Source organism: Hemitrygon akajei, chromosome 1, assembly GCF_048418815.1.
Source record: "Hemitrygon akajei chromosome 1, sHemAka1.3, whole genome shotgun sequence".
Lineage (NCBI taxonomy): Eukaryota > Metazoa > Chordata > Chondrichthyes > Myliobatiformes > Dasyatidae > Hemitrygon > Hemitrygon akajei.
In genome coordinates this window covers 145,661,360-145,687,221 of record NC_133124.1, presented here as the reverse complement: position 1 = coordinate 145,687,221, position 25,862 = coordinate 145,661,360, and the positions used below count along the sequence as shown (strand labels likewise).

Genomic DNA, 25,862 nt, shown 5'->3' with positions numbered 1-25,862 from the left:
CACAGTAAGCTCTTAGTTTCCTGCCATCAAGTGAAAGCCTGCCAATGCCAGCCAGGAAATGTTCAGTGAAATAGAATGAAAGGATCTACCAAGGTTTTTAATATGCAGAATGGATTGAAGCTTGCAATTAAGACTCCTATTGAAAATGATGCCTTCAGTGGATAGAAACCTTTGGATCTAGTTAAAACCTGCTTCCAGAGTGACCAGCACCTTCTACAGGTGTCCCCTGTTTTTTGAACGTTCACTTTACAACAAGCTCCTCACCCGGAACTGCATTCTAGCCAGCATTGCTTATACATGTGCCTGTGAGCATCTGTTAGCAAGATGAGTTCTAAGGTATCGGAAAAGCCTAAAAGAGAGCGTAAGGGTGTTACACTTAGCGTATAACTAGACATAATTAAGTGTTTCGATTGTGGTGAACGAAGTAAGGATATAGTGAGTTTGGCTAAGGGTTTATCGAAGATGATGTTGAAGAGATTTTGGCATCCCATGACCAAGAACTGAGAGATGAAGAGCTGATGAAGAGGAAAGGATAACAATTGAAACTGAATGCAGTAGCGAAAGTGAAGTCGTCCAGGAACTGAACGTGAAGTAATTGTGTGAGATTTCCGCTGCAATGATTGCAGAAAAGTATGACTTTAATTTTGAAAGGGTACATAGGTTTAGGGCGTATTTGCAGGATGGTTTGAGTGCTTACAAAGAAGTGTATGATAGAAAAATGCGTGAGGCTAAGCAGTCAAGCATACTGTCGTTTTTCAAGCCTTCACACATCAGCCACAGCAGACAACGAGCCTCGATCTTTGACATCGAGGCAGGCAGACATAGAAGAAGGTGACCTGCCTACCCTGATGGAAAAAGATGACAGTGAGATGACACCCCAGTCTCTTCTACCTCCCACCACCCCAACCTCCGATGACTCTGCCTAACACACCATCATCAGTGTGCTCACTGTCTTCCCGATTCCGGTAAGTGAAACTACACTGGACCTACATTATTTCTACTTTATATAGGCTGTGTATTTTTATGTGTTATTTGGTATGATTTGGCAGCTTCATAGCTTAAAGGTTACTGGAAAGAGTGCTTCTGCCGAGAGCGCTTGCGCTGAGTATTTTTGCCGTGAGCGCTTGCGTGAGATTTTCGCTGCGGTGGACAGTGCTGCAATAATTACAGAAAAGTATTCCTACATTATATAGGCTGTATATTTATCAGATCATTCCTGCTTTTACTATATGTTACTGTTATTTTAGGTTTTATGTGTTATTTGGCATGATTTGGTAGGTTATTTTTTGGGTCTGCGAATGCTCACAAATTTTCCCCATATAAATAAATGGTAATTGCTTCTTCACTTTACAACATTCTGGCTTACGAACCATTTCATAGGAATGCTCTACCTTCGAGTAGCAGGGGAATCCTATACTTAACTTCTAGGGGGCTTATCAAACAAAAATAAAAACACAACAAAATCAGAGTTAATGTTGCAGGTCAAAGACAAAGGATTCTGATGTAGAGTTTTTGACCTGAACAATTAACATTTTCTTTTTCAGTTATACTCCCTGACTTGCTAAATGGGTCCAGCATTTTCTATTTTTATTTCAGATTGCCAGTATGAGCAGTTTGATGGTAAATAAAATTCGAACAGATCAATTTTAGAAAATTTTAAGGCAGGATACCCATAGGTTGTTCAGAGGCAAGCAGTGTCTGGTCACAGATTTGACTTAATCCTATTGAACAGTGGAACTTGCTCCATTGATGAAATATCTCCTCCTGATCCTATTCCACACAGTTGAACTGTTCAAAGGTTTAATGGCTGCCTTAAAGAAAGAAAGTAATGGACGTGTTCAGGGAGGGAATTCCATGATTAAAGGCTTTGGCATATGAAATCATAACCATCTGCCAGCAGAAGTGGTGGATGAGGGTTCAAGTGCAACATTGAAGAATAGCTTGGATAAGTACATGGATGGAAAGGGTTATGGATTGCTATGGGATGAGGCAGAATAACAGTTTTGCTAGATGGGCTGAAGGGCCTGCTTCAGAGCTATAGTACTTTATAACTGACTGCAACTGCAAGGACTGTTGAAACAGAAGGTAGCAGAGAGGGCAGTCCCCGCAAAGTCTGAAATGGAATAGATTACAGAGATAGAAAGGGGCAAAACATGAAGATATTTGAAAAGGAGAATTTAAAGTTAAAGCACTGCTTAACTAGGAGCAAGGCAGGTCAGAAAGAGCAAGAGTGATGTACAAGTGGACTGGATACAAATTAAGGTTTAGAGCCAGCAGCAGGCAAGTTTGGGGGATGAGCCGAGATGATGTTGCAGAATCATTCCAGATGGAGTACCGATACCCGTAAACTGATTCGTTGTTAAGACAATTTATACGCTGGCCTAGATCGGAGTTGACAACTGATTTTGCTTGCTCTCTGTGATGGTTACTCCTTTCTCCAGGGCATTGGAGTCCTTCACTGTTCGGTCAATTTAAACACCAGCGCAGGTGTTTAAAAAGACAGGGTGTCCGGATCTCAGGTGAGAGCAGTTTGTGCTCGCTTTTCGTGAAAGTCACACCTCTTTCCATGCCGCTGAGGCTATGAAGAGTGCCCTGGCAGCTGAGCTCTGTGCCCACTAATATGATGAACTGATAAGCAAAGCTTGGGCCCACTCCGGGGTTCACAAGTGAGGACTCAATTTGATTTAGAATTCTGTTGTTTGCTTCAAATGTTTGCATGATTTGTGTTTTTTTCCCTTGCGCATCAGGTGTTGGTCCTTTATTTTTATTTTTAATATGTTTCTCCTTAACTGGGTTCTTTGGGTTTCTTGCTTTGTGGCTCCCTGTGAGTAAACAAATGTCAAGGTTGTATAATGTATACATTCTTTGATAATAAAGATACTTGAATCATGAATAGAAAGGAAGCATAGGTACATATGAAAACTTGGCTGCAAGGCTGAAGAGGGGGAGAAATCATGTTATGTTACAGCACCAGTATTCTGTCCTTCCATCATTTATTCCATTATTATTTATTCACTTATCCCTCATCCTGGGATCCAGTATTAAAACAGGATTGCAAACAGTCTAACTTAGTTTCAGACATTTTCCAGTGCGAATAATGGTGCCGGTGGTTACATTCAGATCTGTTTACTACATGTATATCGAAACATAGTGTGAAATGCATTTTGAGTCTCCCCTCCCCCTCCCACTTTCAAATCTCTTATTATCTCTTTTTTCCATTAGTCCTGACGAAGGGTCTTGACCCGAAACGTCAACTGTACTTCTTCCTAGAGATGCTCCCTGGCCTGCTCTGTTCCACCAGCATTTTGTGTGTGTTGAGTGAAATGCATCATTTGCATTAACAACCAATATACGCCTAGGGATTTGCTGGAGGCAGCCAGTAAATGTCGCCACACATTACAATACCAGGGAACAATTTCTGAAAGAAATTGAGGATAATAGCTTTGTCTCTAACCACATGCAGAGGAAATCAGATACAGTAGAGGGACTAGTACTTAGACATTGTAGTTGAAGCAAGGTGAGGGACCCACAGATCCTTTTGTTACCTGGGAAACAAAAACTAACTTGTTAAAGAACTGGAAAAAATGCTCAGTTTACATACCTTGCTTCTGTTTATATACATAGGACTGGGAGGGCCAAGAAGACGTGACCAGATGGAAGACAGAGGAAAAAATACATTTTTAAACATTACAGGAAAATTAATTCAACTGATGTGGATTTCAGGCATAAAACAGAGGTGAAAGTTGCCTTCTGTCACTCTAAAAGCAGGTAGAAATTTTAGTTGCTTTAACATAGAGACAATTACCAACCCTTTTGCCTTGGAAATGCAAATAATGCCTTGTCTCCTCTTAAAATACTGGAAAACTACCCATATCTGAGTTATTCTCAGAGCAAAGTTGAATAACACCATTATTTAAATAAAAGGTTTTCTGATAAGTCAATTCTGCATGTACTAGTGTATCTGAAGTATTCATGACAGTCCAGTTTCACTTTACCTACCTCCTGTGAAAGCTGTCTTCTTGCCTTCTATTCTACAAACTTAGTTTTACTTCTATTCTATATAAACTTCCTCCCATTTTTTGTGAATGGGAGAAAGTTTGTACAATAGAAAGGGAAAACTGAGAAAGATATCTGAAATATATTGAGATATGAGAGCAATACAACACAGAATGCTGGAGGAACTCAGCAGGTTGGGCAGCATGTATGGCGAGGAATAAATCTTTTGAATCAAGATCTTTCATCTCCACAAATGCTGCCTGAGCTGGTGAGTGCCTCCAGTTGTTTTGGACTTTGAGCATTTGCTGAATCTCTCATGTTTACGATGATATACTACATTTTCTGTTTTGTTGTAGATTTTAAGATGTGTCCTGTCAGTGGTCCAATGAAAAATTCTAAAGCAGATTTAAGATGGAAAGGAGATTAAGTCTGAAACAAAAACACATAACTGAGATCTATATTCACTCCTTTACTTTCATATCTAAGGAATGTAAGAATAGTGGTATGGAACCACTGTGAAAAATGGTGATTGGAATCTGAAATGGACTGTCTAAGGGCAAGGAAAGAGCAGGAACCACAATATTTAACATATATCAGTACAAGTACTCAAATAGCCAAAGAGAGAAGGTGACGGACCAAGACTGGATGAAACTAGAACTAGAGGTCACAGGTCAAGAGTGAAAGGTGAAATGTTTAAGAGAACATGAGGTGGAATTTCTTCACTCAGAGGATGGTGAGAGAAGGAACAAGCTGCCAGTGGAAGTACTTGATGTGGGCTCAATTTCAACATTTAAGAGAAATTTGGATAGGTACATGGATGGGAGGGATATGGTGGGCCATGGTCTGGGTGCAGGTTGATGGGACCAGACAGATGAACAGTTCAGCATGGACTAGATAGACTGAAGGGTCTGTTTCTGTGCTGTAGAGTTCTATGACCCATTTCTGTGCCATTTAACCCTGACTCTAGGCAATAGCTGGAAAGCTCTTCAGTAGAATAAAGAAATAAAAAAAACTCAGTAAGTTATCAGTATTTTGGGCTGAACTTAAAAAGTAACGCTCTGCGGCTTTACTCCAGTTATTTCGCACTCACTGACCTTCTAATCATAACACACTCAAAATGCTGGAGGAACTCAGCAGGTCAGGCAACAGCTGTGTTTAAGAATAGTCAATGTTTCAGGCTGTGACCCCAGTTTTCCATGGATGCTGCCTGGCCTGCTGAGTTCCTCCAGCACTTTGTGTGTGTTGCTCGCATTTCCAGCATCTGCAGAATCTTGTCTTTCTGACATTCTAATAATCTAGATCAGGGATTCCCAACCTGCGGTTCATTAACTCCTCAGTTAATGGTAGGGGTCCATGGCATAACAAAAGGCTTAGAACCCCTGATCTAGATCATTATAAAGTAATGGCAGATGTAGACTTTTTTTTCATTTACAAGAGATGGAAAATATTAAATGGTAATTCCTGTTTGCCTTACAGATCCTCTTGTGTATATGATCTCCAGAAAGTCAAAGTGGAGATTCCGGACTAGACTGGAATCAACGAGGGATGCTCAACAGCTGTGGCAGGGTTTGAATGCTATAACCTCCAACAAAGTTAAATCTACCGATATGGGTGGTCGCAGAACTTCACTTCCAGATGAGCTCAATGCCTTCTATCCTTGCTTTGACTGCCAGGACAGGGAGGAACCATCGCGTATCCCTACATATCCCGATGATCCCTTGGTCTCAGTATCTGAGATGATGTGCGGCTGCCTTCAAGAGTGTGAATCCAAGGAAAACATCCAATCTGGATGGAGTACCTAGCCAAAAACTGATGACCTGTGCTGACCAACTGGTTGGTGTGTTCACAGATATCTTCAACCTCTCGCTTCAGCAGTGTGTGGTACCCACCTGCTTCAAGCAGGTTTCAATCATACTGGTGCCCAAGAAGAGCGTGGTAACCTACCTCAATGACTATTGCCCAGTGCCACTTACATCCGCAGTGATGAAGTGTTCTGAGAGGCTGGTGACAAAACATATCAGCTCCTGTTTGACTAACAACTTGGAACTGCTCCAATTTACCTACCGAAGCAACAGGTCCACAGCAGATGCCATCTCATTGGTTCTTCACACAACCATGAAACATCTGGATAGCGACTTTGTGATATGGTGCAACTCAAACTACCTGCGTCTCAATATCACCAAGACAAAGGAGATGGTAGTGGACTTTAGGAGACCTAGGCCTCATATGGAGCCAGTGATCATTAATGGAGAATGTGTGGAGCAAGTTAAGACCTACAAGTATCTGGGAGTACAGTTAGACGAGAAGCTAGACTGGACTGCCAACACAGATGCCTTGTGCAGGAAGGCACAGAGTCGAATGTACTTCCTAAGAAGGTTGGCGTCATTCAATGTCTGTAGTGAGATGCTGAAGATGTTCTATAGGTCAGTTGTGGAGAGCGCCCTCTTCTTTGTGGTGGCGTGTTGGGGAGGAAGCATTAAGAAGAGGGACGCCTCACGTCTTAATAAGCTGGTAAGGAAGGCGGGCTCTGTCGTGGGCAAAGTACTGGAGAGTTTAACATCGGTAGCTGAGCGAAGGGCGCTGAGTAGGCTACGGTCAATTATGGATAACTCTGAACATCCTCTACATAGCACCATCCTGAGACAGAGAAGCAGTTTCAGCGACAGGTTACTATCGATGCAATGCTCCTCAGACAGGATGAAGAGGTCAATACTCCCCAATGCCATTAGGCTTTACAATTCTACCGCCAGGACTTAAGAACTTTTTAAAGCTATTATTAATGCTTTTTGAGATGGTGATTTAGATGCATATCACATTTTTTTTTACTGAGTTAAGTATTGTATGTAATTAGTTTTGCTACAACAAGTGTATGGGACATTGGAAAAAAGTTGAATTTCCCCATGGGGATGAATAAAGTATCTATCTATCTATCTATCAAAATTGCATACATCAGGATGCTCTTTATCAACTATAGCTCAGCACTTAATACCATCATCCCCAACTAATCAGTAAATTCCAAGATCGTGGCCTCAATACCCGTGAAGGACCAGGGTAAGCATAAAACTGGGAGAGCAGGTAAAGGAGAAAAAAATAGGGCTTTATTTACCCAAAATGTTTACAAACTCAACAGAACTGTTCTAGAGTCCAAACTTGAATCAGCTAAATAGAACAGAACTTGGTTACAACAACATAGTAAATACTCCTCAAACCAAGAGACACCACTCATCTCCTGACTGTGGGTTTATGTTCGATGCTGGCCAGTCCATAGTAAGTTTCAGGGCAGAGAAAACATTCCTCTCCTTAAAAAGATACGGCATAAATAAAGCAGCTCCAGAGAACACCCCTCTGGCTGTAGCAGAATGGCACAATCCAATTATCCAGCCCCATCTACTGAGGCTGGTGTAATGCAATAGATCCGTCGTTTACCAGATTATCAGGAGGATGGTCAGCTACAGGACACTTTAATGAGCCTGGCTGATGGTGCGACAGGTAATTGCAGCCGCCACAACCCCCTTGTGCAATTGGATCCTGCATTTCTTCACTTGCAGACTCCAGTCAGTTTGGATTGGCAAAAACATCTCCTCCACTATCTCAATCAGCACAAGTGCACCACAGGGATGTGTGCTTAGCCCCCTGCTCTATACGCTTTGTACCTAAGACTGTGTGGCTAAGCACAGCTCCAACACCATATCCAAGTTTGCTGATGACACCATGGACCCTATCAAAGGAGGTGATGAATCAGCATAAAGGAGGGAGATTGAAAATTTGACTGAATGGTGTCATAACAACAATCTCTCACCCAATGTCAGCAAGACACAAGGAACTGATTGTAGACTTCAGGAGAGGGAAACCAGAGGTCCAAGGTCTTCATTGGAGGAGCAGAGGTGGAGAGGCTCAGTAACTTTGAATCCCTGGGAGTCACAATCTCAGGAGGACCTGTCTTGGACTCATCATATAAATTTAATTGCAAAGAAAGCACAGCAGCACCTCTATTTCCTCAGCAGTCTGCAGAGATTTGGCACATCATCAAAAACCTTGACAAACTTCTATCGATATAGGTAACATACACAAAATGCTGGAGGAATTCAGCAGGTCTGCTAAGTTCCTCCAGCATTTTGTGTGTATTACTTTGGTTTTCATCTGCATATTTTCTCTTGTTTTGTGATTAAACTTTTATAGATGTGCAGTGGGAAGTATACTGATTGGCTGCATTACCAGACAACCCACCCTGCAAAAACTCATTTCAGGGAGGTAGCACCATCAATTTGTGGCAGACTTCTGGAACTTCCAGGAGAACTGAGATGTCTGCAATAGAGTAGCTCCTTAGCAGTTAGCCAGCTAGTTTTAAATAATGTTAGCTATGCTAATGAATGAATGACACCTTTTAAACTCACCTCAAGTCATTTAACCCATCACGGACAATAGAAAAGTCGCTGTTGCAAACAGTGCACCAAGCAACATTGTCATCATTTTTGACCCCTATTAGACAGGGGTACACTTTAGTGTAGTCTGGGATGAAGTGCATTTTATATTTTCTTTTTTTTTGGAAAACGGCCATGGTGTGCATGTGCGTTCTCTCTCTCTCTCTCTCTCTCTCTCTCTCTCTCTCTCTCTCGCTCACTCGCGCTCAAAAAAATCAATCTCCAGGATATTGTATATAATTTGCGGGCGCCAGGGAGCCGCTATCAATATGCAGGAGACTCCCGGAACTTCCGGGAGAGGTGGGATGTCTGCATTACAGCCTGGTATGGTAACACCAATGCCTTTGAGTGGAAAATCCTACAAAAGGTAGTGGATTCCGTCCAGTACATCATGGGTAAAGCACTCCCAATCATTAAGCACATCTACATGAAACACTGCCATAGAAAAGTAGCATCCATCATTAGATATCCTCACCACCTAGGCCGTGCTGTTACCATCAGGTATAAGGTCCAAGAGCCTCAGGACTCGCACCACCAGGTTCAAAAACAGTTACTACCTCTCAACCTTCAGACCCTTGAACATAAGGGGATAACGTAACTCAATCTATTTCTGGTGTTCCCACAACTGATGTCGCACTTTAAGGACTATCGTGTTATTTATTGCTATTTATTTATATTTGCAGTTTGCTGTTCATTGATCCTGTTTACAGTGACTGTACTGTAGATTTGCTGAGTATGCCTGCAGGAATATGAATCTCAGGGATATATGTACTTTTATTTTGAACTTTGAGGCATTTCAAAACTTAGTACTTATTTTACAACATGAATTCAGGTTCAAATTAAAGACACAGCTCTTGTTAATTTAAATGACAGAAATAACTCAAAATAGATTCAGTTGCGAACAGTGATGATTAACTGTGAAGAAAAATGTACTAGAACACTCAGCTCTCAGAATATGCTGTTCTGTACCTGTGTAATGGGGCAAATGAAATTCCTTTGGCTCTGGGTCACTGCAATGTCCTCATCAATCTCATTGGCTGAAGTGCTCTCGCTCTGTGACTCTGCACCAACTGTAAGTTCAAGAGGAACAGTCTGAATAAACCAAGTTTGCCATTTATATACACCTCAGTTCAAATAACTGTTTATTGATTAAAAAGCTTTCATTCAAACAATAAAACAACAAGTTACAATCAGTTCCACTCTGATGAATGCAAATGTTATGAATAATCTATTTATCCATAAGGCTCTGCTTGGTTTAAACTTAAAGAAAGCTGCAGATATTTAATACATCCAGCCAGCAATTGGCTTGAATTTGAGTAAAGCACAATGGTGCCGAACAAATCAAAGCACAAGATTTTCTTATAAACAACTGAGTGCTTGAATTCACCCGCAATGTACAATATTTTTTGTGTGCAATTTCAAGCATACGCAAAACACATAGAACACTACAGCACAGTACAAGACTTCTGTCCCATGATGTTGTGCCGACTTTTAACCTACTCTAAGATCAATCTAAACCTTCCCTCCCACTTAGCCTTCCATTTTCTATCATCCATGTGCCTAAGTTTCTCAAATGTTCCTAATGTGTCTGTCTCTCCACCATCATGCTTAACTGTCATCAAAAAATTAGTTAATTTATTAAAATGGCAACAAAATTGAAACAAAAAAAGAAATTAAACTAAAAGATATAACGGGTGGGGAGAATGAAGCAAAAAGTATGAGGTAGTAAATACCAAATTTTCCTATTTTAAAGACAGAACCACAAAATAAAATATGGAAGTCCAGTGTAAACCAAACTTCACAAGTCACAAATGGGAGATCACCTCAGGAGCATTGTTCCCATACATCCTTACTATTCTCCATCCATTGCTGAGTGATTCATATCACTGAGCCTTTTGCAAAAGCAATACACTGATAAGAATTAGTTGATTTTTATAGCATCACATGATGTACTAAGGTAAATTGTCATGTTTCACATACTACAGCTATAAATGGACTATCTTGAAGTAGCTATTTTGCACACGATGAAACAAACATGATAGAATCAGGTTTAATATCACCAGCATATGTCTTGAGATTTGTTGAAAAATAAAATAACTGAATTACAGTAAATATATATATAAATAGTTAAATTAAATAAGTAGTGAAAATTAACCCGTTTAAGAATTTTATTCCATCTATCATCAGAAATCTGACAATTTAGGTCATCCTCCCAAGCTTTTTTTATTTTATCTAAAAAGTCTTGTCTAGAATCAATCAACAACTTATAGATAACAGTAATAGAACCATTAACAAAAGGTTTTAAATTTAAAAGATCGTCTAGTAAATTTTTATCAGGAGCTATAGGAAAAGTAGTTAAATGGAAACGTAGAAAATCTCTAATTTGAAGGTATCTGTAAAAATGTGTTTTTGTGAGTGCAAATTTATTTGACAATTGGTCAAATGAAGCAAGAGATCCTGAGATAAACAGGTCCCAAAAACACTTAATACCTAGTTCATCCCAGTCCTTAAAGACTTTGTCAGTCATGGAAGGGATAAAAAAATAATTAAGGAGAATGGGAGATGATAATGAAAAATTCACTAAACCAAAACATTTCCTAAATTGAGCCCAAATCCTTAAAGTTTGCTTAATAATTAAGATATCTGTTATTTTATTTGCTGAAAAAGAGTATGATCCAATTAGAGAGACAATAGAGGAATTTTTTACAGAATTAACTTCTAAGGAGACCCATGATGGGCAATCTTTATGATAAATATAAGGACCAGAAAAGTAATATTCCTTATATTGGCAGCCTAATAGTAAAACCTAAAATTGGTTTCTGTGTTAAAGGTATACCTTTATGTGTATTGCTATAACATTTTGATCAATTTTATTACAATACAATACAATTACAATGTTGAGATGTATCTATGTGTTGCACTCTGTAAATCTTGTTTTTTTTAATAAAATAAAAAAAAGTAGTGAAAATAAATGATAAAGTTTCATGCAAAGCCACAAATAGAAGGGTTGTGTATGGTGGTAATAATCTTCTGAGATGTGTCTATTTCAATGCTAGGAGTATTGTGGGGAAGGCTGACAAGCTGAGGGTGTAGAGTGACATGTGGAATTATGACATTGTAGCCATTAGTGAAACTTGGCTACAGGAGGGGCAGGACTGGCAGCTCAATGTTCCAAGGTTCCGATGTTTCAGACGTGATAGAGGAAGAGGAATGAAGTGTGGGAGGGGGTGGCATTGCTAGTCAGGGAAAATGTTAGAGCAGTGCTCAGGCACGACAGATTAGAGGGCTTATCTTCCGAGGCCATATGGTAGCTGAGTAGCAGGAAAGGTATGACCACATTAATGGTGTTGTATTATAGTCAGCGAGAAATGGAGGAGCAAATCTGCAGAGAGATAACAGACAACTGCAGGAAACATAAAGTTGTGATAGTAGGGGATTTTACTTTTCCGCATATTGATTGGGACTCCCATACTGTTAAAGGTCTAGATGGGTTAGAGTTTCTAAAATGTGTTCAGGATAGTTTTCTAAATCAATATATAGAGGTAATGACTAGAGAGGATGCAATATTAGATCTCCTATTAGGAAATGAGTTAGGACAGGTGACAGATGTGTATGTAGGGGAACACTTTGGTTCCAGTGATCATAATGCCATTATTTTCAACTTGATCATGGATAAAGATAGATCTGGTCCTCGGGTTGAGTTTCGAAACTGGAAAAAGGACAAATTTGACGAAATGAGAAAGGATCTAAAAAATGTGGATTGGGACAGGTTGTTCTCTTGCAAGGATGTCGTTGGTAAGTGGGAGGCCTTCAAAGGAGAAATTTTGAGAGTGCAGAGTTTGTATGTTCCCGTCAGGATTAAAGGCAAAGTGAATAAGAATAAGGAACCTTGGTTCTCTAGGGATACTGACACTTTGATAAAGAAGAAGAGAGAGATTTATGATGTGTCGGAAAAAGGGAGCAAATAAGGTACTTGAGGATTATAAAAAGTGCAAAAAAATACTTAAGAAAGAAACCAGGAGGGCTAAAAGAAGTCATGAGGTAGCTTTGGCAGTCAAGGTGAAGGATAATCCAAAGAGCTTCTACAGGTATATTAAGAGCAAAAGGATAGTAAGGGATAAAATTGGTCCTCTTGAAGATCAGAGTGGTCGGCTATGTATGGAACCAAGAGAAATGGGGGAGATCTTAAATGGGTTTTTTTGCGTCTGTATTTACTAAGGAAACTGGCATGGAATCAATGGAAATAAGGCAAACAAGTAGTGAGGTCATGGAACCTAGACCGATTGAAGAGGAGGAGGTGCTTGCTATCTTGAGGCAAATCAGAGTAGATAAAACCCCAGGACCTGACAGGGTATTCCCTCGAGCCTTGAAGGAGACTAGTGTTGAAATTGCCGCGGCCCTGGCAGATATATTTAAAATGTCGGTACCTACAGGTGAAGATGCCGGAGGATTGGAGGATAGCTCTTGTTGTTCCGTTGTTTAAAAAAGGCTCCCGCATGGGAGGTTAGTTAGGAAGATTCAGTCACATGGTGAGGTAGTAAATTGGATTAGACATTGGCTCAATGGGAGAAGTCACAGAGTGATAGTGGAGGATTGCTTCTGTGAGTGGTGTGCCACAGGGACCAGTGCTGGGTCCATTGTTATTTGTCATCTATATCAATGATTTGGATGATAATGTGGTAAATTGGATCAGCAAATTTGCTGATGATACAAAAATTGGAGGTGGACAGTGAGGAATGTTTTCAAAGCTTGCAGAGGGATTTGGACCAGCTGGAAAAATGGGCTGAATAATGGCAGATGGAGTTTAACACAGACAAGTGTGAGGTATTGCATTTTGGAAGGACAAACCAAGGTAGAACATACAAGGTAAATGGTAGGACACTGTGGAGTGCAGTAGAACAGAGGGATCTGGGAATACAGATACAGAATTCCTTAAAAGTGGCGTCCTCCACCCACCCCCCTATGGTGATGCAGCTATTTAGAATGCTCTCCATGGTAGATTTGTACATTTTCAAGTGTTTGAGGAGACATGCCAAATCTGCTCAAACTCCTAATGAAATATAGCCACTGTCTTGCCTTCTTTATAGCTGCATCGATATGTTGGGTCCAGGTTAGGTTCTCAGTGATACTGACACCCAGGAATTTAAAATTGTTCACTCTCTCCACTTCACACACCCTCGGCCACACGACCCAGCCAGGGTTGATCAGGCCCTAGCTTGTGTCCCATCAGCAATGGTCCATGGGTCTCATTTCTTGACCCATAGCCAACTGCAGCCTCTGTAATGGTCCTGATGGCTCTTCTATTTGCAGACTCATAATGCCAAGGAGAGAGTAGGTTCTGTAGAGCAAGCAGCCAGTAAAACTTCTACACCTCACCTCTACAAGCTCAAAACATGCCCTCCACCCCTGTCTTTGCCACTGCTCTATTTGGCCTTCTTATACTGAAATGCCTCCTCAATCCGGTCTTCTAAGGCACTATCAATTCCACCGTGACCAACTGCTTCGGGTTTCTGACAGAATCAAGCGTACAAACAATCCACATTATTTTAAGTCTATTGTATCAGAATCTGAATTATTAGCACTGACATACAGTATGCTGTGAAATTAGTGGTTTTGCAGCAGCAGTAATAAAATGACTATAAAATAAGTTACACTAAGGAATATATTAAAAATAAAGAAGTAGCGCAAAAAGACAGCCAAAAGTGAGATAGCGTTCACGGTCCATTCAGAAATCTGATGGCAGAGGGGAAGAAGCTGTTCTTAAAATGTATATTATGCATCTTCAGGCTCCTGTATCTTCTCCCTAATGGTAGTAATAAGAAAAGGGAACGTCCTAGATTGTGAGAGTTCTTAAAGATGGGTATCATCTTCTTGCAGAACTGGCTTTTCAAGATGTCCTCGGTGGTGGGACCTGTGCCTATGATTGAGCTGACTGAGTTTATGACCCTCTGCAGCTTTTTCTAAACATGTAACGTGTGTGCACACTAAAAACTCAGGTACGTGATTATGGTGACACATCCAAGTCCCAGTTGAAATCTACAGTATGTCTCCTTGTTGATGAGCCCTTGATTTATTTGGAATTACAGGTGAAGGGCACTGGTTGCTAATTATGTACTTTACCAATTTCTGTCAGGAGGACACAGGGAAAATATCAGCTGCAGTAGATAGATAGATAGATAGATAGATAGATAGATAGATAGATAGATAGATAGATAGATAGATAGATAGATAGATACTTTATTTATCCCCATGGGGAAATTCAACATTTTTCCAATGTCCCATACACTTATTGTAGCAAAACTAATTACATACAATACTTAATATAAATATGCATCTAAAATCACCCTCTCAAAAAGAATTAATAAATAGCTTTTAAAAAGTTCTTAAATAGTTTACTAAGAAATACATTGAATGGTAACTTAAGCTCAGTCCTGACCCCGGCACTTTAACATATTCTACCCCTGGCGTTTGAATTGTAAAGCCGAATGGCATTGGGGAGTAATGATCTCTTCATCCTGTCTGAGGAGCATTGCATCGATAGCAACCTGCCGCTGAAGCTGCTTCTCTGTCTCTGGATGGTGCTATGCAAAGGATGTTCAGGGTTTTCCATGATTGACCGTAGCCTACTCAGCGCCCTTCGCTCTGCTACCAATGTCATACTCTCCAATTCTGTGCCCACGACAGAGCCTGCCTTCCTTACCAGCTTATTAAGACGTGAGGCGTCCCTCTTCTTAATGCTGCCTCCCCAACACGCCACCACAAAGAAGAGGGCGCTCTCCACAACGGACCTATAGAACATCTTCAGCATCTCACTACAGACATTGAATGACGCCAACCTTCTAAGGAAGTAAGATGAATTGTGCCAGGGAGTGCTTGATTCAAAATACCCGATGGATGCATTTTCACTAAGAAGTGAAATTTTCACTATAATCATGAGGAATTCTGAGAAACCCCAAACAACACACACAAAATGCTGGACAAACTCAGTGGGCTAGGCAGCATCTATGGAAATGAATAAAGAGTTTTGAGCTGAGACCCATCTTCACATCCTATATGACTTTTATGAAGTTTTCCAGAGAAAAAGAATGCATAAAAATGAATCCAATTACAGGCTGATGTACCAATGCATTGTTAGAGAGACAGCCAGACAGGTTATTCGTTGCTGTTCCTTACACAACACCCCATGGATAGATAATGCTAATGGAAAAGGTGAGAAGTGATCTTCCAAAAGTAAAGGAAAATTAGAAACTTGTCAGAAATGTGTAAGAAAGGAGATAAAGGTTTATTTGGGGTGTGGGTGGGGGTGTTTGTGCATGTGGATGGGGGATGCGAGCATGAGTGCGTATTACATGGAACCCTATGTCGATTAAGCATGATCTAATAATATGGTTTACTCCTGTGCCTCAGATGAAAATTCAGGGAGATCAATGTGAAAAAAGTAGAACCTATGGATTCACTTTCATACTCTCAGTATTTATTACTTATTTATTTTTGTTTCTGCAGTTTGTTGTTTTTTGCACATTGGTTGCTTGTCCAAACTGTTGGGTGCAGTCTTCATCTTACTCTTCCTGAAGGAAGGGTAAGATGAAGGAACACATACCAATCCTCATAGAGGGATCAGAAGTGGAGAGAGTGAACAGTTTCAAGTTCCTGGGTTTCAACATCTTTGAGGACCTAACCTGGTCCCAACATATCAATACAGTTATAAAGAAGGCAAGACGGTGACTATATTTCATTAGGTGTTTGAAGACACAAAAAACACTCAAAAAGTTCTATAGATGTACCGTGGAGAGCAGTCTGACAGGCTGCATCACTGTCTGGTAAGGGGGAGGGGGTGGGCTACTGCACAGGACCAAAAGAAGCTGCAGAGGGACATATACTTAGTCGGCTCCATCTTGGGTACTAATCTACAAAGTACCCAGGACATCTTCAAGGAACTGTGTCTCAGATAGACAGCATGCATTATTAAGGATCCCTAGCACCCACGGCATGCCCTATTATCATTGTTAACATCAGGCAGGAGATATAGAAGCCTGAAGGCACACACTCTGCAATTCAGGAACAGCTTCTTCCCCTCTGCCATCTGATTCCTAAATGGACATTGAATTCATGAACACTACCTCACTTTTATAATATATATTATTTCTGTTTTTGCACAATTTTTAATCTATTCAATATACATATACTGTAATTGATTTACTTATTTATTTTCTTCTATATTATGTATTGCATTGAACTGGTGCTGCTAAGTTAACGAATTTCACAACACGAGCTGGTGATAATAAACCTGATTATGGTTCTATTGCAGTTCTTGGATTTACTGAGAATTCCTGCAAGAAAATGAATCTCAGGGATATATATGTGACATATACATACTTTTATAATAAAGCTACTTTGAACTTTAAGTGTACGCGTTTATATCCATGTGCATGGGCAGAATATTAAGTTTGACACCCAATAGATAAGGTAAATTCAAGCGGGCTTTTTCCAGAGGATGGATGAGACCAGAACTAGAGGTCATGGGTTAAGGGTGAAAGATGAAATGTTTAAGGGGAACCCGAGGGGGTGCTTCTTTACTAAAAGGGTGGCGAGAGCATGGAACAAGCTGCCAAGGGAAGTGGAGGATGCAGGTTCAATTTCAACATTTAAGAGAAATTTAGTTAAGTACATGAATGGAAGGGCTATGGTCCAGGTCCAGGTCGATGGGACGAGGCAGAATAATAGTTTGGCATGGACTAGATGGACTGAAGAGCCTGTCACTGTGCTGTAGTCTTCTATGACTGTTTGCTTAGAGTATGTGTAATACCTCTGTATGAGCAAGTGGGGGGGGGGGGTGGTGAGCAGATATACAGAGTATATACGATTAGAGTGTGTGTAGGAATTTCTGTAAGAGGACACTGACATCTGGGTTGGATGCAAACCCATACAGAAGGGCCTGGAGCTTGTCTCCTTTCAGCTTGGACCCACATCATCAAACCAATGTGTTGCTCCATCAAGAACACGTGACAGCTCTTTGCAACTGCCAGTTGGTATTAACAATAATCATGTGCACTTCTTTCATTACTCAGAATCAGAGCTGGAAACCCATTAGCTTCAGCCCCACGGGACTGCCGAAGAACACTGAAATCACTGAAATAAGCAAGCAGCAGCAAGTTGTCTTAATGCCTGTAATTCCATCAACAGAGGCTAATCTTACACTACAGGCACCTTGTGCATTTTTAAGGCCTATCAAAATGAGCCCATATAAATCTTTGGAGCTCAATTGAACACAAACTTTTATTCTTTGAAAAATGCTGAAAACCACTTTGATCACAGTAAAATCAAATGCTTGTGTGTTTAAAGAAGGAAACAAAATGCAAAACTATCCAGATACATTACATACTGTATATACTTACATTGTAAATTACATTTTGTAACAATAAAAGACAATAAATCACTATGTTATCTTAATATTAGAAAATACACTCAGTGGCCACTTTGAGGTACACCTGTACACCTTTTCATTAATGCAAACATCGACGGCTCCTCGGTAGAGATCGTTAAGAGCACCAAATTTCTTGGTGTTCACCTGGTGGAGAATCTCACCTGGTCCCTCAACACCAGCTTCATAGCAAAGAAAGCCCAACAGCGTCTCTACATTCTGTGAAGGCTGAGGAAAGTCCATCTCCCACCCTCATCCTCATCACATTCTACAGGGGTTGTATTGAGAGCATCCTGAGCAGCTGTACCATTGCCTGGTTGGGAAATTGCACCCTCTCGGATCGCAAGACCCTGCAGCAGATAGTGAGATCAGCTGAGAAGATCATTGGGGTCTCTCTTCCCGCCATTACAGACATTTACACTACAAGCTGCATCCGCAAAGCAAACAGCATTATGAAGGACCCCACGCACCCCTCATACAAACTCTTCCCCCTCCTGCCATCTGGGAAAAGGCACCAAAGCATTCGGGCTCTCACGACCAGACTATGTAACAGTTTCTTCCCCCAAGCCATCAGACTCCTCAATACCCAGAGCCTGGACTGACACCAAGTTACTACCCTCTACTGTGCCTATTGTCTTGTTTATTATTTATTGTAATGCCTGCCTGTTTTTGTGCACTTTATGCAGTCCTGGGTAGGTCTGTAGTCTAGTGTAGATTTTTTCTGTGCTGTTTTTACGTAGTTCAGTGTAGTTTTGTACTGTTTCATGTAGCACCATGGTCCCGAAAAACGGTGTCTCATTTTTACTGTGTACTGTACAAGCAGTTATGGATGAAATGACAATAAAAAGTGACTTGACTTGACTTGAAATACCGTAGATTCCGGACTACAGAGCGCACCTGATTAAAAGCCGCTGGCTCTAATTTTAGAAATAAAATCAATTTTTTACTTGTAAAGGCCGCACCGGATTTTCGGCCGCAGGTGTCCCACGTTGTAATATGAGATATTTACACAGAAAGATATTACACGTGAGGATTTTTTAACTTTTAATTAAATCCATATGGTAACAAAAACAAATACATATTGCAAATGCTTTTTTTCGAACCGTGCCCGTAACGCGGCTACTTTTAAATATACGTTGCGTATACTTCTTTACTGAACAACATTCCAATATCTCCTAACGACTGGTAAAAAATATATATACTGCAGCCTACCAGGAAAAGTTATTGATCGCCTTTAACTTAAAAGCAGCGTTTTCGCTCCGCCGCTCGACCCCCGCCGTCCCGTTTATCGCAAACGGCATTTAAAAGCAGCGTTTCGCTCGGGTCTAATGCCCCCTCCTTCCCGTTTATCGCAAACTGGTATCCCACAAGACGCGGCGAAACCGGGTGTGACGTCATAGCATCCCGCGATGTAGTACAGAAAACAAATATAGTTAAAACTCTTCTAACTTTAACTAGAAAATGAACTACTAAGCGAAAATATTATAAACTAAATAACTGCCATAAAGGCAGCACAATGCTTTTCTTCGAGTGTTTTCCATGTTGATGAGGGTGAGTACAAATGACTGATTTACAATAATTTAATTGTGAAAGTGCGCTTGATTTATCGTACAATTTCATTGGACCTCTGTGAACTACTCATCAATTTTATTGGTCTACTGTTACGAGGCAAAATGTTTTCGGCGGCATGAAAAAAAATAATGTATTAGCCGCTCCGTTTTAAAGGCCGCAGAGTTCAAAGCTGTTCAAAATGTGGGAAAAAAGTAGCGGCTTAAAATCCGGAATCTACGGTATCTGATCAGTCAATCATGTGGCAGCAACTCAATGCATAAAAACGTGGACATGTCCAGAGCTTCCGTTGTTGTTCAGGCCAAATATCAGAGTGTGGATGAAATGTGACCCAAGTGACTTTGACCGTAGAATGATTGTTAATGCCAGATGGGGTGGTTTGAGTATCTCAGAGACTGCTGATTGCCTGGGATTTTCACACACAACTCTAGAGTTTACAGAGAATGTATGAAAAAATAACATCCAGTGAGCAGCAGTTCTGTGGGGGAAAATTTCCTTGTTAATGGGAGAGATCAGAGAAGAATGGCCAGACAGGTTCAAGCTGACAGTAACTCAATGCACTAAAACAGTGGTGTGCAGAAGAGTATCTTTGAATGCATAACATGGTAAACCTTGGTGGATGGGCTGTAGCAGCAGAAGACCACAAACATACACTCAGTAGCCACTGTGGGGGACTGTACTTAGGTAAAGTGGTCACTAAGTGTATATTTTTTTCAAAACATACCAAAATCTTTACCAAGTTATATTCCTTTGAGAAGCTCAGAATGGGCCCATGTTATACAGTCTCTTAGATAAACTGAAACTATATCAGCAATCTAATCATTCTTATTTTCTAATGCTGAGAAATTGGGACTGGAGGTAATATCTACTCTATTCACTACAATTAAATTATTTGAATACAGTGTTTAGATGACATTGCCATGGAAAGTCCCAAGGTAACCGTATTTCACACCCAGCTGGAAGCCTGGTATGCTTCTGTATTAAATAGGGATTACTTGATACAAATTAAAGGCTATGTTCAATACTGTAGTATGAATGTGCCGAGACCTGTTTCTTCACCCAGTCAGCAATCTCAATGATATTTTAAAACAGTAAGTGAACATAGATTGTCATTTGAAAGGAATGCTGTGTTACAAATTCGACTCACTGGTACTACCATTTTTTTGTTTATACTGTAACTAGTTACAGAGCACATTCAAGAAAAAGACAGTTACTTAAAAAGGACATTAACACTGAAATACAGATTCTTTTTAATTCATGGATAATTATTGTGAATATCATTAACAAAACCTTGTTAAATGGTCAGTTTCCATAATAAAACTATTACAACAGTCTAGCATCTACCTTTACGTTATTCATTTTATCAACGTCAGAGCTCTCCGTACACTTGGAATTTTGAACAGGTGACAATGTATGGGGAACAAGTGAAAAGTGATGTAATTTTATTCTGCTCTGACCAATAAATGCCCAGCTCTTGCAAACATTAGTGGAGACATTTTGTTGAAGGATTTTGAACAATCCATATCAATAGACTTGAAAAGAAATTGAAGGATATGTATAAAGGAAATGGAAAAGCTCTAGTTATATTGTACATTTGTATTATTGTTACATGTTCCATCTTGTGTTAGAAATACACTCGGTAGTCACCTTATCGGATACAGAAGTATACCTTAATCAATTGGCTGCAAGAGTGGGATTCGGTGTGGTCTTCTGCTGATGTAGCCCATCCACTACAAGGTTCAATGTGTTGTGCATTCAAAGATGCTCTTTTGCATACTACTGTTGTAATGCGTGGTTATTTGGGTTACTGTCGCCTTCCTGTCAGCTTGAACCAGTCTATTGTTCTCCTCTGACCTCTTTCATTAACAGGCATTTTCACCCCAGACTGCCGCTCACTGGATTTTTTTTTGTTTTTTGTACATTCATCCATTCTCTGTAAACTCTAGAGATTGTTGTATATGACAATCCCAGGAGATCAGCAATTTTTGAGATACAAATCACCCCTTCTGTTGTCAACAATTATTCGATGGTTGAAGTCACTTAGATCACATTTCTTCCCCATTTTGATGTTTGGTCTGAACAACTGAACGTCTTGACTATGTCTGCATCCTTTTACACATTGAGTTGCTGTCATATGATTGACTGATTAGGTACTTGCATTAGCGTAAGGTATATCACTGAGTGTATGTTATTTTATGGCTGCTCTGCCCAATGAAGTCCAGCTCTAACATACATTAGTGGATTTTTTTTTTGAAAAAACTCTCCATTTCTATTACAAACAAGAGAAAATCTGCAGGCTAGGCAGCATCTGTGGACAAAGAGTATAGGCCGAGACCCTTCAATTAGGACTAGATTGATCTTAGACTAGGTCAAAAGGTTTGCACATATTGAACTGAAGTGCCTGAACTGTGGTTTACTGTTCTAACACTTGAGAAAGAAGTTGAAGAATACTGATATAGAAAAAGGAAAGGCTCTTGTTAAATGGTTCATTTCTATGACTGTTGCATGTCCCACCTTGTGTTAGAAATAAGGGAATATGATAAAGTGTAATAATTAGAGAGTTGAAGAAGAATCAACATTCATACCATAAAATTCTTGACATCTTTTTGCGGGCATATTCAATAAATCCAATAACCATAATAGAATGAATGAAAACCAAACCAACAGGATGGATAACCAGTGTGCAAAAGAAAAATAAATAATAAATAAACAATAACTATCAAGAACATGAGATGAAGAGTCATTGAAAATGAGTCCATAGGTTATGGGAATAGTTCAGTAATGGGGCAAGTGAAGTCATCTCCTTTGATTCAAGAACCTGATGGTAGAGGGGTAATAACTGTTCCTGAACCTGGTGGTGTGCGTGCCTGATGATGGATGCTGCTTTCCTGCAATAATTCTCTGTGATGACATTCTCAATGGTGAGGAGGGCTTTTCCTGTGATGGACTGGGCTGTATTCACTACCTTTTGTAGGATTTTCCATTCAAGATTATTGGTGTTGCCATACCAGACTGTGATGCAGCCAGTCAATATACACTCCATCACACATCTACAGAAGTTATGGCAGCAATTCAATACATACAAGCATGCAGCATTGGTCAAGAGGTTTAGCTGTTGTTCAAATTAAACATCAGAATTGGGAAGAAATGTGATCTAAGTGACTTTGACCACGGAATGATTGTTGGTGCCAGACACATGGTTTGAGTATCTCAGAAACTGCTGATCTCTTGGGATTTTTATGCACAACAGTCTCTACCATTTATGGAGAATAGCTCGAGAAACAAAAAACATCCAGTGTCCAACAGTTCTGTGAGTGAAAGTGCCTTGTTAATGAGAGAGGTCAGAGAAGAATGGCCAGACTGGTCAAGCTGACAGGAAGGTGACAGTAACTCAGATTATCATGTGTTATAACAGCGCTGTACAGAAGAGCATCTCTGAATGAACAACACATTGAACCTTGAAGTGAATGGACTACAGCAGCAGAAAGCCACGAACATACACTCAGTGGTCACTTTATTAAGTCCTGGATATACCCAGTAAAGTGGCCACTGAGTGTATATCAAAGCATTGTTCAACAGAATGAAAACATATCATTGAATATAGTGTGGTTCAGTGTATTTCAAAATAGATGCAATGACTTCCTTTCAAGGACAAAATTATCAATAGTTTTCTTTCATATCTTTTGAGAACATTTGCCTACTCCAACGTTAGCTGAAACCAAATTAAAAAATGACTCATATTCTCAACAGCCGCTAAGTTAATAAGGCACAGGGAATATATTACTGCATCATGCTACAAAAATAAAGCAAAGGCTTTGTGGGTCTGTTATAATAGCTACCAAAATGATTCTGTACACTCTCAAAATAGAAAGCATTAGAGCAGATTGAATTTTCAAAGTGTGCATAGGTAATCCTTTTAGATTTCATGTTAAGTATACGATTGTATCTGACTAAAAGCCCTACTTCTGTTTCTCAATAGATAGCAAACCAATTTCACTTCCTCCATGCTCGGTAAACTGAGAAGTTGAATCATTTAATTTGCTCCATTGTTATTTGTTTGACCTTTCTGCCCCATTTACTGTCTTCATTGATCCTCCAAAGCTGTCCTGAGCTGGCAGGTGAAAATGGTTAAAAAAAACCTGGACATCACCCAAATACAAGAGATTCTACAGATGCTGGAAATCCAGAGTAACACAACTCCTACAAAATAACTGAGCATCACGCTCATTCTTATTTTATTTTTGTTCTGCCCTTAATTTTGTGTGCAATACAGGAGAATAATGCATCAGGTAGGATTTGTTGCATAAAGTGATGCATTTTTTTTTGTTTTCACAAGCAAGTTGATGGAGCTTTGTACAAAAAGAAATGAGGAATACTAATCATATACTGTACGATGCTCAGAACTATTATAGAGTGCCATGTAAACAGGTGGTATATCATATCATTTTGGCCCTGATTGATTGATTAATCACTCCAGCAGATGGACCTCGATTTCCCTCACCTTTTAAGGATGAGCTTTATTTGTCATATGCACATTGGAACATACAGTGAAATGCATACATGTGACAAATAATCTACCGTAGATTCCGGATTTTAAGCCGCTACTTTTTTCCCACATTTTGAACAGCTTTGAACTCTGCGGCCTTTAATACAGAGCGGCTAATACATGGTTTTTTTTCATGCCGCCTCGTAAACATTTTGCCTCGTAACAGTAGACCAATAAAATTGATGAGTAGTTCACAGAGGTCCAATGAAATTGTATGATAAATCAAGCGCACTTTCACAATTAAATTATTGTAAATCAGTCATTTGTACTCACCCTCATCAACATGGAAAACACTCGAAGAAAAGCATTGTGCTGCCTTTATGGCAGTTATTTAGTCTATAATATTTTCGCTTAGTAATTCATTTTCTAGTTAAAGTTAGAAGAGTTTTAACTATATTTGTTTTCTGTACTACATCGCGGGATGCTATGACGTCACACCCGGTTTCGCCGCGTCTTGTGGGATACCAGTTTGCGATAAACGGGACGGCGGGGGTCGAGCGGCGGAGCGAAAATGCTGCTTTTAAGTTAAAGGCGATCAATAACTTTTCCTGGTAGGCTGCAGTATATATATTTTTTACCAGTCGTTAGGAGATATTGGAATGTTGTTCAGTAAAGAAGTATACGCAACGTATATTTAAAAGTAGCCGCGTTACGGGCACGGTTCGAAAAAAAGCATTTGCAATATGTATTTGTTTTTGTTACCATATGGATTTAATTAAAAGTTAAAAAATCCTCACGTGTAATATCTTTCTGTGTAAATATCTCATATTACAACGTGGGACACCTGCGGCCGAAAATCCGGTGCGGCCTTTACAAGTAAAAAATTGATTTTATTTCTAAAATTAGAGCCAGCGGCTTTTAATCAGGTGCGCTCTGTAGTCCGGAATCTACGGTATGTCCTCTTGTGGCAACCACTTCAGCCCTGGGAAAAAGCCTCTGACTATCCACACAATCAATGCCTCTCATCATCTTATACATCTCTATCAGGTCACCTCTGATCCTCCGTCACTCCAAGGAGAAAAGGCCGAGTTCACTCAACCTGTTTTCATAAGGCATGCTCCCCAATCCAAGCAACATCCTTGTAAATCTCCTCTTCACCCTTTCTATGGCTTCCCCATCCTTCCTGTAGTGAGACGACCAGAACTGAGCACAGTACTCCAAGTGGGATCTGACCAGGGTCCTATATAGCTACAACATTACCTCTCAGCTCCTAAATTCAATTCCACAATTGATGAAGACCAATACACTATACGCCTTCTTAACCACAGAGTCAACCTGTGCAGCTGCTTTGAGCGTCCTATGGACTTGGACCCCAAGATCCCTCTGATCCTTCACACTATCTTACCATTAATACTATATTCTGCCATCATATTTGACCTACCAAAATGAACCACTTCACACTAATCTGGTTTTAACTCCATCTGCCACTTCTCAGCCCAGTTTTTCATTCTATCAATGTCCTGCTGTAACCTCTGATAGCCCTCCACACTATCCACAACACTGTGTCATCAGCAAACCTACTAACTCATTCCTCCACATCCTCATCCAGGTCACTTATAAAAATCACGAAGAGTAAGGGTCCCAGAACAGATCCTTGAGGCACACCACTGGTCACCGACCTCCATGCAGAAGATGACCCGTCTACAAACACTCTTTGCTTTCTGTGGGCAAGCTAGTTCTGGATCCACAAAGCAATGTCTCCTTGGATCCCATGACTCCTTACTTTCTCAATAAGCCTTGCATGGGGTACCTTATCAAATGCCTTGCTGAAATCCATGTACACTACATCTACTGCTCTTCCTTCTTCAATGTGTTTAGTCACATCCACAAAAAATTCAATCAGTTCGTAAGGCAGGACCTGCCCTTGACCAAGCCATGCTAACTATTCCTAATCATATTAGGAATTCCT

At 40.1% G+C, this 25,862-nt stretch overlaps 1 protein-coding gene across 3 annotated transcripts in view; it reads right to left on the bottom strand.

Moving 5' to 3' along the window:
* The window catches only part of nsmce2 (NSE2 (MMS21) homolog, SMC5-SMC6 complex SUMO ligase), a 212,608-nt gene that overhangs the window by 10,470 nt on the left and 176,276 nt on the right, over positions 1-25,862 (bottom strand). For all 3 annotated transcript variants that reach the window (XM_073052871.1, XM_073052853.1, XM_073052862.1), the window contains one exon: positions 9,387-9,487. In XM_073052871.1, coding sequence (XP_072908972.1) covers positions 9,387-9,487 — 101 coding nt within the window. The remainder of the gene's footprint in view (positions 1-9,386; positions 9,488-25,862) is intronic.